The sequence below is a fragment of the Coenobita brevimanus genome, chromosome 60 (assembly GCF_032717465.1).
Source record: "Coenobita brevimanus isolate Jiangsu-jjx chromosome 60, ASM3271746v2, whole genome shotgun sequence".
Lineage (NCBI taxonomy): Eukaryota > Metazoa > Arthropoda > Malacostraca > Decapoda > Coenobitidae > Coenobita > Coenobita brevimanus.
In genome coordinates this window covers 2,234,815-2,248,245 of record NC_137013.1, presented here as the reverse complement: position 1 = coordinate 2,248,245, position 13,431 = coordinate 2,234,815, and the positions used below count along the sequence as shown (strand labels likewise).

The following is a 13,431-nucleotide window of genomic DNA, read 5'->3' as shown; positions in this document are numbered from 1 at the left end:
CCATTACAGTCCAGTCCCATCCTACCTCTCAACTCTTCCATTGCAAACCCAGTCCCCCCAGGCCTTGCACGCAGGGACGCACTGCACATCCATCTAATCATTGTCATTTCTGTATGTTTGAGCATGTGAATATCCTCTTCCTTTACTGCCCAGGTCTCACCACCATACAGTATCACACTCCTAACACCTGCTGCATACAAAGACCCGTTAGCATATAGGGAGAGCCCTCGCAGTGTCAAGAGAGGTAACAGGTCCCTGAACTTCTTCCAACCACTTCTCACCTTAGCCACAGAGCTAGCTCCAGCCACACCTCCAGCACATAACATGTCTCCCAAATAACAGAACTCTTCCACACACTCAAGAGACTCACTAGCAAGTTCAATCCTTTCACACCTGACAATCTCCACCTGATCTCCCCAACACGCTGCACTCATAAAATCAGCATTATCTCTCATTTTTTTTTTTTTTTTACAGAACAAAGGAAGGAAAAACAAATGAATAAAAAAATAAAATAATCCATACACCAGATTACTGGTGTCCTCTGTTCATAAAATATCTGTAACAGTTAGACTTGAACAGCTGTAGGTTCAACTTTGAAGGGAAACAATTCTAGGGAAGCGAGTTCCAGAGAGATGCAGTTCGGGGAACTACATCTCTTATGCACCCACTTATCACAAACACTGCACAAGATGGAATTACTTCCCATGCCCTTGTGGCAAATTGCACATGGCCACCCTCCCTCATCTTTGACAGTACTGCCACCAACCCTAGATATCATCACTTTTGTTTTATCTGCATTTAGTCTTAAGCCCTTGTGCCTCATACCATCTCTCCACTTCCTAAATCTTTCCTCTGCCTCCCTTTCATTCTCTGCAGTCAACACCAAATCATCAGCATACAACATCTCCCATGGGAGTCCATTTATGAAATCACGTGAGAGGGCTTCAGGTACCATGATAAACAATAAGGGACTCAAAACTGGCCCCTGATGCACACCAACATTCATGGAAAACACATCACTCAAATCTCCATTCACTCTTACCTGGGTGCGAGCACCCACATACATAGCCATAATCACCCTAACGAGCCACTTTTCCATCCCAATCATTCTTATTGCCCACTTCACCACCTGTTTAGGGACTCCGTCAAAGGCCTTTTCCAAATCAGAAAAACAAAATACAGTTCCCTTTTATTTCCTATGTTTTTTTTCTAAAGCTTTCAAACAATGAATATGGCAGTAGTGGCCCCCCTGCCTAGCGTAAACCCAAACTGCATCTCATCAATATTAACCCTTTCTCTAATAATACCTTCTAGAACTCTCTCCATTACCTTCATTATCTGATCTAAAAGCTTTGTACCTCTATAATTTCCTTTTTCCAGGGCATCACCCTTTCCCTTGTACACATTTACAGTTACACTCTTCAGCCATTCATCTGGGACAACATCATGTTTATCAGGTCAGTGACCAAAAAAATAAATATCTAACCTGTTGAGCAAATGTGCTAATCTCCCACAAATTAGGTCTCTCCTAACTAGACACATGTAGCCCAGGGTTCTTGCCACTGCCTGAAACATTTTTCATAGTTGGTTTGCAGTATCTCCTGCAGGTACTTTGTCGCAGTCATCTTGATCTCTTCTCTCAGATAAACATTGCTCATGACACGTTGGAGTGTGCAAATCGTGATCCAGACTCTCTGAAGACCATTATCACTGGAAATGAGACTTGGGTGTGCTGGTATGACCCAGAAACCAAAGGACAGTCGTCCCAGTGGAAGCATATGGGGTCTCCTCAGCCAATAAAAGCATGACAGGTTCGCAGCAAGGTGAAATGCACTCGCATGTTGACAGTTTTTTTCTACTACTGTGGTGTTGTACATCCTGAATACGCACCAGAAGGTCAGGCTGGCAACAAACATTACTACCTCAGTATTATCCGTCATCATCGTGACAGTTTCACAGAAGAGACCAGACCTTTGAAAAGCGGCAAGTTGGAAGTTGCATCATGACAGCACCCCTGCCCATTCTTCTCAACTGATTCAGGAATTCTTTGCCAAGCACAACATCCCACAGGTCTGGCAGGCTCTCTACTCACCAGACATGGCTTCATACAACTTTTGGTTATTACCCAAGCTCAAAACTCTGTTGAAGGGTTCCCAGTTTGAGATGAGAGAAGAGATCATGACGAATGCAATGAAGCATGTGCGGGAGATAACAATAATTGACCTTGAAAAATATTTCTGGCAGTAGAAATAACGCTGGACTATGTGTGTCAAGTCAGGAGGGGACTGTTTGAGGGGGATTAGTGTCCTAGCTCAACAGGTGAGCTATTTATTTTTTTAGGGCCTAAGGTTGAGTACTTTCTGAACAGACCTCTTATATGAAAAAGGGAAGGAGAGAACCCACATGACATATTGTTTACCACAGCTAACTGAGATATATAATACCAGGATCTTAAGATGCAGTGTTCAGAATGCAGACACCATGAAAAGATAGCACGGTTGTCAGCCTTTGGTAAGAAAACTGCCAGAAGGTGGGAAAGGCCCCAAGAAGTGGAAAGTTGCAGACAGTTTGTAGGAAATGTTGAAAGAGGTATTCTGGGGGCTGCTACGATGAGAGAGATATGTGGCTGCAAGTTTGGTACCTGGCCACATAATTGTCACTTTTAGGCAGGAAACATTCAGCCACAAGAAGTCATTTGATGATTCATCTACTGAGTGACTGTACATAGTCAGTGTTCAAGCTGAGACTCTCGCATTGTTATAAATCGTATTACACACCTCAGATTTCATTTTGCCCAACTGCTACAAGCAACTGTTGGAAAATAATTGGCTGGTTTAGGCAATTGGTGTAACTTCCAGGCCTTAGAAAACATCAGCTGTACCATGACTAACACCATTATGGGGATTCCCCAAGAGGAAATGGCGTGTCAGTTTAAAATTAGATTACAGTAGATTAGTTTCTTTGCCTTAGGAACATTTCGGTATTTGAAAATATCATTCACCCATGCACTGAGCCCTAGAAGACTCCCATGATTACAGATGTTCTGGATTGTGTTCAGAGGGGTTTTAAACCCTTTCCTTAATCAGTTATCTCCTTGGATTGAGTAGAGGGAAAAATTATTTGAAGTTGTTGGTTGCCAAGGTTTTAAGAACCATTACTGAATGTATACCAGGAATGAGAAAAATAATCAGACTTCTCCTGATTGCCTGTTAAGATTCAGCAGGTGTTTAATTGATGCAGATATTAAGTTAGAGACACTTGTAAATTATGATTAAATCTGTTGTGGTGACTTGGTAACTAGTAAATATACTGTAATGTTAGCGATGTAAAATGTTTTCTGACTCTGCAGCCACTGATTTTCACTTTCTTATTGTTTACTGTAATTTAATGTGTAGTATTTCTCTTCTTCCAGAGCATCACGTTACAACTGACTGACTTTTAGATATAATCAGTAGGATATAGTCCTGCATGTGCTGATTATTATTTTTTTGAATGGAAATTTTGAAATTTTTTTGTTGATATATTTTCTTTTATTCATGTAAGCCTAGTACATGTATTTGGTTTTATTACTAAGCTTCAGTTTTAGATGGTAACATATTTATATCTATACCTGTGCATCTGTATATTTACTTATCTGTATCTCCATCTTTTTGTCTTTATTCATTTACCTATATATGTACGCACATATGTATATATATATATATATATATAAATATACAGTATATATAAATACAATGGTCCCTCGCATTTAGCTTGTTTCAAGTTGGTGATTTTCGCATTTAGCAGGAAGTTAGAAAAGGTACCAATCCTACGCATTTAGCGATTGTTTTACACATTTAGCAACGTGGGGCGTGATGTGCCCTGCCCATCTGCCACCAGATTGCCATTGTTATCGTTGTTGTGAGTGTCTGGCGACCCTGGGTTCTTTTTTTTTTTCCTCTCACAGTGCTGAGCATTTGGTATTTTTCACTAGTGAGTAGATGTATAGCCATACAGTACTGTATGTGTATAATGTATTGCTAATACACTGTGTTTCATTTTCAGCACTTAAAGTAGAAAATCGGGGGTCAAAAGTTTGACTTGGATGATGAGCGCAGACTAACTGATATTTTTCCCATATAAAGTACACTTCGCATTTAGTGATTTCACATTAAAGATGGTTTCGCCAGACTAATTAAATCGCTAAACATGAGGGACCACTGTATATACTGTATGTGTGTGTGTGTGTATATATATATATATATATAGATAGATAGATAGATAGATAGATAGATATAGATATATATAATGTTAACTTCTGTAGAAGTTTGCTGAGGGTGATTGGTTTGCATGGATTGGTTTTATAGCTTTTTCATCTTTGTGTACAGTCAGGATCAAAAGTTCAATTATTTCACTTTTTCTGCTTCTCATTTGTCCTGTGCTGACTACTGATTTTAAACTTGACATATTTCTCAGACCATAGATATCTGTTATATGATTGGTCAGAGAGGAATGTGTCAAACATGCCTTGAAAAATAGGTCAGTTTTTTCCCCCAAACTGTACACCTCAATCATTTGTCCTTCATTGTACATAGTAATTTGTCAGTACACCCACCTTGGGTTGCACATAAATGAGTTTGGTCTCTAACATACTAGTTCAGGTCCAATCATCAGCAAGCCTTAACCCCTTCAGTCCAGTAATGTATTTTTCAATTTACTCAGCACACCACTAGATGATTTTAAAGTTAGGAAGGTCATCAAAAAATGGAGTAGTCAGTGAAGACTCTCTAACTCCTCCAGTTCAAAAAACATCTCTTAAGCTGGATAAAATCATCTGTATAAAGCAAGTACTGCATAAAATGAAAGAAGACATTCCTGGATTGAAAGGTTTAAAGACTGCTGTTTTGTTTCCAGAATCACTTAGCATGGCTGTAGTTGCACCACATTGTATTCAGTTTTAAACTGGACAAATACACAAAGGGAAATGATGGAGACTAATATTACAGTTGCATACTGTAAAGGACACTACACTGTACAAAACATAATTAACCCCTAGGCTGTGGCATGCCAATTAAAAGGGACTTACATGGTGCAGGAGATTTGGGAAAATTGATCTTTTTTAATTCAAGAATTTTCATGGAAATGATGAGCATTCAAAAATAAAAATCCATGCACAGTTAATTAAGTTTATTTACAAAGGAAACAAATTGGACACCTTTAGGTGCCCTGGTTTCCTCACAGTGATAAGTTGAAGACATCATGTTTTTATCACTGGAGCATGTGTTGGCCCATCAGCACACAGGTGGGTGGAGATAGTCATCACTGTTGCCACTGTGCAAGACAAAGGTTACATCATCTTCTGTATGGCACTCTTCAAGCATAAGTGTGTGCTTCAAACCATAAAGAAATGTAGAAATTTTGAAAAATTTGGCAAGATTGTTAAGGAAACGCTACAGACTACTGGAAATGTCTTCCAAAAGGTACGTCACAGTTGAGGGGTTAAAGCAATCAAAATAGAGTTTATCAGTGTTATAGCAGTTAGAGTTACTCTGCTATCTACTGAACTATAATGTTTTTCTGTACTAGCTAAGTGAGTTAAAATCATAGTGCCCCTTGAGTGTTGTCTGGTTCTGTTACAGATCAAACTCTTTCCTTAACCTTACTATGTGCAAGCATTTCCTATTTGGTAAATTTTTGCTAATTATACTAGAATGTGAAGTGTACTGCACACTTAGTGCTTGTTTTGTGGTTGATGGACATTAGCTTATTGATAAGCAAATGCATATACTTGTAAGCAGCTAATTGATAAATTATCAGGATATTTAGTTTTTGGTATGCATTTTGGCAAGTTTTAAATAAGACAAAGATTTTTATTTGTTTCTGCAGTTGTCTCTTTAATTGTAACTAAAATATATTTTTTTAGTACACATTCATTGTCATGTCACTGCAATAAATTGGCCTGTGACACAAACTGAGGTGAATGGAAATTTTGCTTACTGTTTGTGTGGTGACCTTGGGCTGTATTTTCATCAGCTATGAGGCTTTCTAACACATCTTCTTCAGCAGTTTTATTTTTTGCATATTGCGCTCTAGTTATTAACTTGATATTATATGTATCATTTAATTACTGACATTAGTTACATTAAAAACTCTGGAGAGAATATGTGTGTGCCATATGCAGAAATAAGCTGATAAGAAAGAGATGCTAGCAAGTCATCTTAGCAGACAAGAATACAGGCTCTTTTGCATAATGTTGACCTGTAAACTACCACACTGACCTGGTCCCGCTTGGCCACAGGTGCAGGCCGGTGACAACTCCCATTTACAGGTGTGGGTGTGGGGCACGGGACCATGCTTGGCCTTAGGGGCACCGGAGGCCACCATGTTGCGGCCACGACCTGTTGATGAACTGGCTGCACTTAGAATTGTAGACATCTCAGCTGGTGATTCTCACGTTTTGGCACTCACTCATGACTCAGAGGTTAGTGTTGCCTGGTTCACTTCTGTGGTTGTTGGCATTGTTCCTTAATCCTGGTGTGTCTGACTGAATAGACCTGTCAACCAAAGGTAAGCAAGTGCTTCTATGGAGCCAACTTGCAGGAAGTATACAGTAAAGCACACATACACTGTGTAGGGATCACATGCCCCATTGTTGTAAACATTGTCCCTCTACGGCTGGACCAGGGTCCTTTGGCATTGCAAGATGCAGGGACATACGAGGAGATTAGGTTCCTGGGTGGATACCACAGCTGCTTAGCTCCACTCGGGGTGCAGAGCACCATTGTGTGTTCCTTATCAGTGCTACTGCCATGGTGAAAGTACTTAGCTTATTACAGTTTGGCACTCGCTAATAACTTTGAGGTTATTGCTCCCCTTTTTGCACCTATGGTGAAATGGTGGGTTTTAGAATAAAACCTTCAGTTTGTGAACCCTAGGAATGTACAGTAGTGTCCTGGAAGCTACAGTTCTCCTTATAAGTCACTCCCTGGTCTCAGATACTTCATTTTACTCGGTAGAAAAGAAGGTGGTGATGAAATATCATCAACAAGGGCACATATACTATGTGGATCTCAAGTTGTATTGGCTGTGGCGTGGTCAGCTGGGGCATTTCAATGTACCACTTCTAGCACTTGGCGATGCTTGGCTGTTTTTTGTCATTGCCTATCGAAGAAGGGCAGGCAGGCATGCGTAAAGGATGAGATAGCATCAAGGAGAGTAGAAGAACCCATTGTTTAGGATGGTGGTGTGAGGGCTCACTAATACAGTAGTGGGTTTTCTTCTAAAATCTGCATGTTTACAAATACCATCTTCAGGAGGAGGTTCACATGGACTTGTGACTCATATCCAGCAGGTTTGCTTGTTGATTTAGTAACATAAAAGAAGACTGTCATTTGTGATAGCTCTTCAAGATGGTTACATATAGGATATCTGTTGGGAAGGGAATATAGACGCAGCATCCTACCTGAATGTGTGTGTGTGTGTATATATATATATATATATATATATATATATAGCCCCAGAGAAAAAAATCGCAATGTGTGCGGCCATTTCAACAGCACATTGTCTTCATCACCATCACGCCTGATCCATCTCCCTGGCAGATTCTCATTGAGATAAACCTGCACAGTGAGCTTCCAGTAAGGTGGAGTCGCATCCTGTTGAAAAATGAAGTCTTCATGTTCATTTGCAGTGAGCTCATCCAGTAGCCAGTTCTGAAGCATTTGCAGATAAACATCATTGGTCACATTTCCCTCAAAGAGAAACGGGCCATGAAGATGATTCTTGGCAATGGCGCAGAACACATTCACTTTTGGTGAGTCCCTCTTGTGCTTAACTGTGGCGTGGGGATTTTCTTCGCCCCAAATGCGAACATTATGCCTGTTGACTTTGCCATTCGTATGAAATGTGGCCTCATCACTGAAAACAAGACATTTGTTGAACTTGTCTTCTTCAGGTTTCTCTTGCATATCAACACAGAATTGTTTGTGCTTTCGCTTGTCATCTGCCTTTAAGGCCTGAATGAGTTGCAGCTTGTAGGATTTCATTTGCAAGCGTTTCCACAGGGCACACCAAGCTGTCATTCTAGGAATCTTGGTTTCCAGACTTGCTCTTCTTATGGACTTCTTGGGGCTTTGCAAGAGTTTTTCTCGAACCTGCTCGACCATCTCTTCCAATACTGGTGGTTGTCCAGATCCTTTTGCCCTGCACAGACACCCTTCCTCTCTGAACTTTTTGTGCCATGTCCAGATCTGCTTTGCAGTTGGTGCATTTTTAGAGAACTCTCACAAATGTACGCTGGACAGTCTTGTTAGACTGTGTTCAAGCATACTTTTACACACAAACTGCCTTCCCTTTTCCAGTGAATGGCGTTTCGATACCTGAAAAGATAAAAACATAAAACATTAAACATAAAATTTTGACCTGTTTCTACACATGCTGTTAAATTTTGAGGTCATTTGAATGAGAATTGGCAACGTTATTACGTTGCGAAATTATATCAAATTTTTTAAAACACCCTGTATATACTGTATATATATATATATATATATATACAGTAATCCCTCCACTATCCCATGTAATAGAGCCAAAGGCATGTCCGGAAAGTGGTCCCGTCCGGATAGTGGGCCCTAGCCTCCTGGACTTGTGCTTATGTACCCTAACCTACCCTGACTCAGAAAAATACCTATACAACTCTCTACTGGACATGCATAGCACCTATTTAAGACCCAATTCACACCAATAAGGGATGTAAAGACTGAAATAAATGCAGAAGATCCAGAGAATGAGGTTTTAGAGGTGAATATAAATATTAAACATTCTGGGTACTTACAACAAGTCCCTGTCTCTTGGACTGGTTACTTATGGATCCTAACCTAACCTAACTCAGAAAAACATGTCCCTACTGGACATGCATAGCACCTAAGACCCTATTCACACCAATAAGGAACATAAAAGAGTGAAATGAGATTTGAGAGGTAAGTATGGAAAATGCAGCACAGTATGAAACATTCTGGGTACTTACAACAAGTCCCTCGCCATCTCGATGAATAATCCGCCTTCTCTCAGACTCTGACAGTAGAAAAGAGTACCTGAAGCACCTGCAGTACACTGTACATGAAGTCTTGCACTGAACTTAGTCATTTGCACTCATAAATCCATTTTCTTAACACTACACACTCTACTCCAATTTGCGCTCCATTGTACCTTAATGAAATAAATGTTGCACTATGCATTTAAGTCTTTGCACTCATAAATCCATTTTTTTTAACACTACACACACTAGTCTAATTTGCGCTCCATTGAACGTCAGAAAAATCAGTGTTCCACTCTGCACTTAAGTCTTTGCACTCAGAATTCTAATTTCTTAACACTGTGCACTGTTTTTTCACTGCACAACACTGTAAATTCCCGTGTGGTCTAGTAGCAAGTTCTCTCTGTTTATTCACTGTCAGAGTCTGAGAGTAGCTGATGCAGGTGGCCTAGGGGTGCGTCACTGGGACATGGTGATGGACTGCCCATTGAAGACGACTCTGAAGAGAGGCGCAAACTCACGTCCAGTGGCAACTCCACTGTGTCTGATGTGCTGGGGTGTGGCTTGGAGGATGAGGGCCTGTCTTGGGGAGGCAATGGTGTGGAGCCAGGGCTGAGCACAGCGGGGGTCACGGGTCTGAAAAAGCTGTCAGTGGTTGATTGACACAAGGAACGACAATTTTGGTGATTAATGATGCGCTGTCTGAAAGCGCACACTTCCTCCACAAGTCCCAATGGCCCCATCTCCCTGTCGCAGTCTGGGTGTTTCAGGTAGTCGACAACGAACTCTACATGTTCCCGGAGTGCGCTCAGCTTGGGGATGGCTGGAGTAGTGTCACGCTGAGAGGAGTCCTCATCATCGTCGCTGTCCTCGTCAGAATCTTCAAGTTGGGTACTGACACCAGCAACTGAAGATACGTTCTCGATATCAGACATGGTCTGATACCCAGGATCGCCCTCGTCGTCATCCAACCACTCACGCACTTTGTCCACATCAACGTTGTCGCCATGTGCACGTAGACGTGCATGGAAATCATCCACATCAAAACCTAGGAAATCGTGCTCCACATCCGTTCCGAGAAGCAGACGAGACCAACCATTTTCTAGAGTCTTGACAGGGACTTCCATGCACTGGCCCAGTTTTAGATTGCAGAGTTGATGTAGCGGCGAATGTTTTCCAAAGTCTGCTGGCCTCGCGTGTCCCGTCCCTCTCTGTGCGTGTCCTCATCCAAAAACTTCCTTCGGTACAGCCTCTTCGTTGCCACGAGCTCTCCTTGGTCCATTGGTTGGATGAGAGCAGTCGTATTAGGTGGCATAAACATGCACCTAATGCGCCCATTTTCAGCCACCAAGTCCTTGTCGCACGGATGGGCAGGTGCATTATCCAAGAGAAGGAGGGTCTTCCTGCAGTGGACACTCAAACAGCTGATGATGATGATGAAAATATATACGGTATGTATATGTATATATATAAATATATATATCTATCTATCTATCTATCTGTGTGTGTGTATATATATAAATATATATATATATATATATATATATACAGTATATCTATCTATCTATCTATGTGTGTGTGTGTATATATATATATATATATATATATATATATATATCTATGTGTGTGTGAGAGAGGTGAAGTTAGTGAATGTACAGCGAGGTTGGATGGTGAGGAATTGGAAAATGTGAGTACGTTTAAGTACTTGGGTTGTGTGATGAGTAAGGATGGAGGTTTGGAGGGTGAAGTGCTTGAAAGGGTACAGCAGGGAAGAAAGGTTGCTGGTTCTTTGAAAGCAGTGATAAGAAACAGGGAAGTGAGCATGGAAGTGAAAAAGTTACTACATGACAGTATTGTGATACCAACTCTAACGTACGGAAGTGAAGCTTGGACATTGTTGGAGGGACACAAGTCAAGAGTGAGAGCATTGGAAATGAGTTATTTAAGAGGACCCTGTGGAGTCACGTGGAGGGACAGGCTGACGAATGAGGATATAAAGGAGTGTTGTGGTGTGGATGTGGATGTGATAGGAAGCGTTATGAGGAACACACTGAGGTGGTTTGGCCATGTGGAGAGGATGGAGGGTGAAAGACTGACGAAGAGAGTGTATGTGAGTGAGGTGGAGGGGGGAAGAGGGAGGGGGAGGCCGAGGATGAGATGGAGGGATGGGGTGGAGAGGTATATGAGAGACGGGGGTGTGAGTTGGGAGCAGGGCAGTGAAATGGCGGGGGACAGGGCGACTTGGAGGCGATTTGTTTGTGGCCATCCCAAACGGGATTGAGGCATCTGGCAATAGATAGATAGATAGACAGATATATATATATATATATATATATATATATGTATGTATGTATTTATATATATATATATATTTATATGTATATATCTATCTATCTATCTATCTATCTATGTGTGTGTGTATATATATATATATATATATATCTATGTGTGTGTATTTATATATATATGTATTTATATCGTTTCGTTTTCGTTTCGTTTTTAAAGGCTCCAACATGCTTGCATGTGTCGGCCTTGGTCACCTAGTGGCGGCTCTCCACGCTGCACGATCCATTGCAGCCTCCCTGTTCAGTCCCTTAACCCTAAGGTCACACTTAATGACCTCGTCCCATGTCTTTCTCGGTCTACCCCTCATAACCCCACCCCGAATATTAACACTTCTCACCTTCCTCACCCAATTATCATCCCCCATCCTCTCCACATGTCCAAACCACCTCAATCTACCTCTCCTCATCACAACACCAATACACTCCAGTCCCATCCTACCTCTCAACTCTTCCATTGTAAACCCAGCCCCTCCAGGCCTTGGACGCAGGGACGCACTGCACATCCACCTAATCATTGTCATTTCTGTACGTCTGAGCCGGCGAATGTCTTCCTCCTTCACTGCCCAGGTCTCACTGTCATACAGCATTACACTCCTAACACATGCTGCATACAAAGACCCCTTAGCACGTAGGGAGAGCCCTCTCAATGTCAGGAGAGGCAAGAGCTCCCTGAACTTCTTCCAACCACATCTCACCCTAGCCACAGAGCTAGCTCCAGCCCCACCTCCAGCACACAACATGTCTCCCAAATAACAAAACTCTTCCACACACTCAAGAGATTCACCAGCAAGTTCAATCCTTTCACGTCTGACGATCTCCACCTGCTCACCCCGGCACGCCGTACACATAAAATCAGCATTATCTCGCAGTCTACCTCTGATACCACTACATCTCTTGTGCACCCATTTATCACAAACACCGCACAAGATGGAATTACTTCCCACACCCTTGTGGCAAACTGCACATGGCCACTCCCTCGTCCTTGACAGTACCACCACGAACCCTAATTATCATCACTTTTGTTTTATCTGCATTTACCCTTAAACCCTTGTGCCCCATACCATCTCTCCACTTCCTAAACCTTTCCTCCGCCTCCCTTTCATTCTCTGCAATCAACACCAAATCATCAGCATACAACAACTCCCACGGGAGTCCGTTTCTAAAGTCACGTGAAAGGGCTTCAAGTACCATGATAAACAACATGGGACTCAAGACTGACCCCTGATGCACACCAACATTCACGGAAAACTCATCACTCAAATCTCCATTCACTCTCACCTGGGTGTGAGCACCCACATACATGGCCATAACCACCCTAACCAGCCACTCCTCCAAGCCAAGCTTTCTCATTGCCCACTTCACCTCTCTAGGGACTCTGTCAAAGGCCTTTTCCAAATCAACAAAAACAAAATAAAGATCCCTTCTCCTACCAGTATATTTTTCCTGAAGCTGTCGAACAATGAATATGGCATCAGTGGTCCCCCTACCTGGCATAAACCCAATCTGCATCTCATCAATATTCACTCTTTCTCTAATCATACCTTCTAAAACTCTCTCCATTACCTTCATTATCTGATCTAAAAGCTTTATACCTCTATAATTTCCTCTTTCCAGGGCATCACCCTTCCCTTTATACACATTTACAATTACACTCTTCAGCCAATCATCTGGGACAACACACTCATAAATAATCCTATTTATCAGGTCAGTGACTAAACTCACCCCTATATTGCCTGAGTCCTTCAACATTTCGGCAGTCAACCCAGACACACCTGCTGCCTTCCCCACCCTCATCCTGCCTATTGCCTCACTCACAGTAGCAATATCAATCAAAGGCCAAGGGCCAGACACTGGATCTGCTGGCTCCAAACCTTCCCTGTCCCAGTCAAACTCCTCATTCAACAACCGGTTATAATGCTCTCTCCATGCATCTTTAATATCCTCACTGTTCACCACTACCCTTCCTTCATCATTCTTCACACACTGCTCACCTATGATATCCCGATTATCCCTCTTCACCTGACCTGCCACCCTAAATATATTTTTCCTTTCCCCATGATTTAGGTTATCAAGTAA

At 41.8% G+C, this 13,431-nt stretch overlaps 1 protein-coding gene across 1 annotated transcript in view; it reads left to right on the top strand.

Moving 5' to 3' along the window:
- Positions 1–13,431, top strand: part of LOC145403091 (putative E3 ubiquitin-protein ligase HERC1) — a 597,230-nt gene that overhangs the window by 115,185 nt on the left and 468,614 nt on the right. Inside the window, 1 exon segment of the mRNA XM_080274923.1 lies at positions 6,284–6,460. Coding sequence (XP_080131049.1) covers positions 6,284–6,460 — 177 coding nt within the window.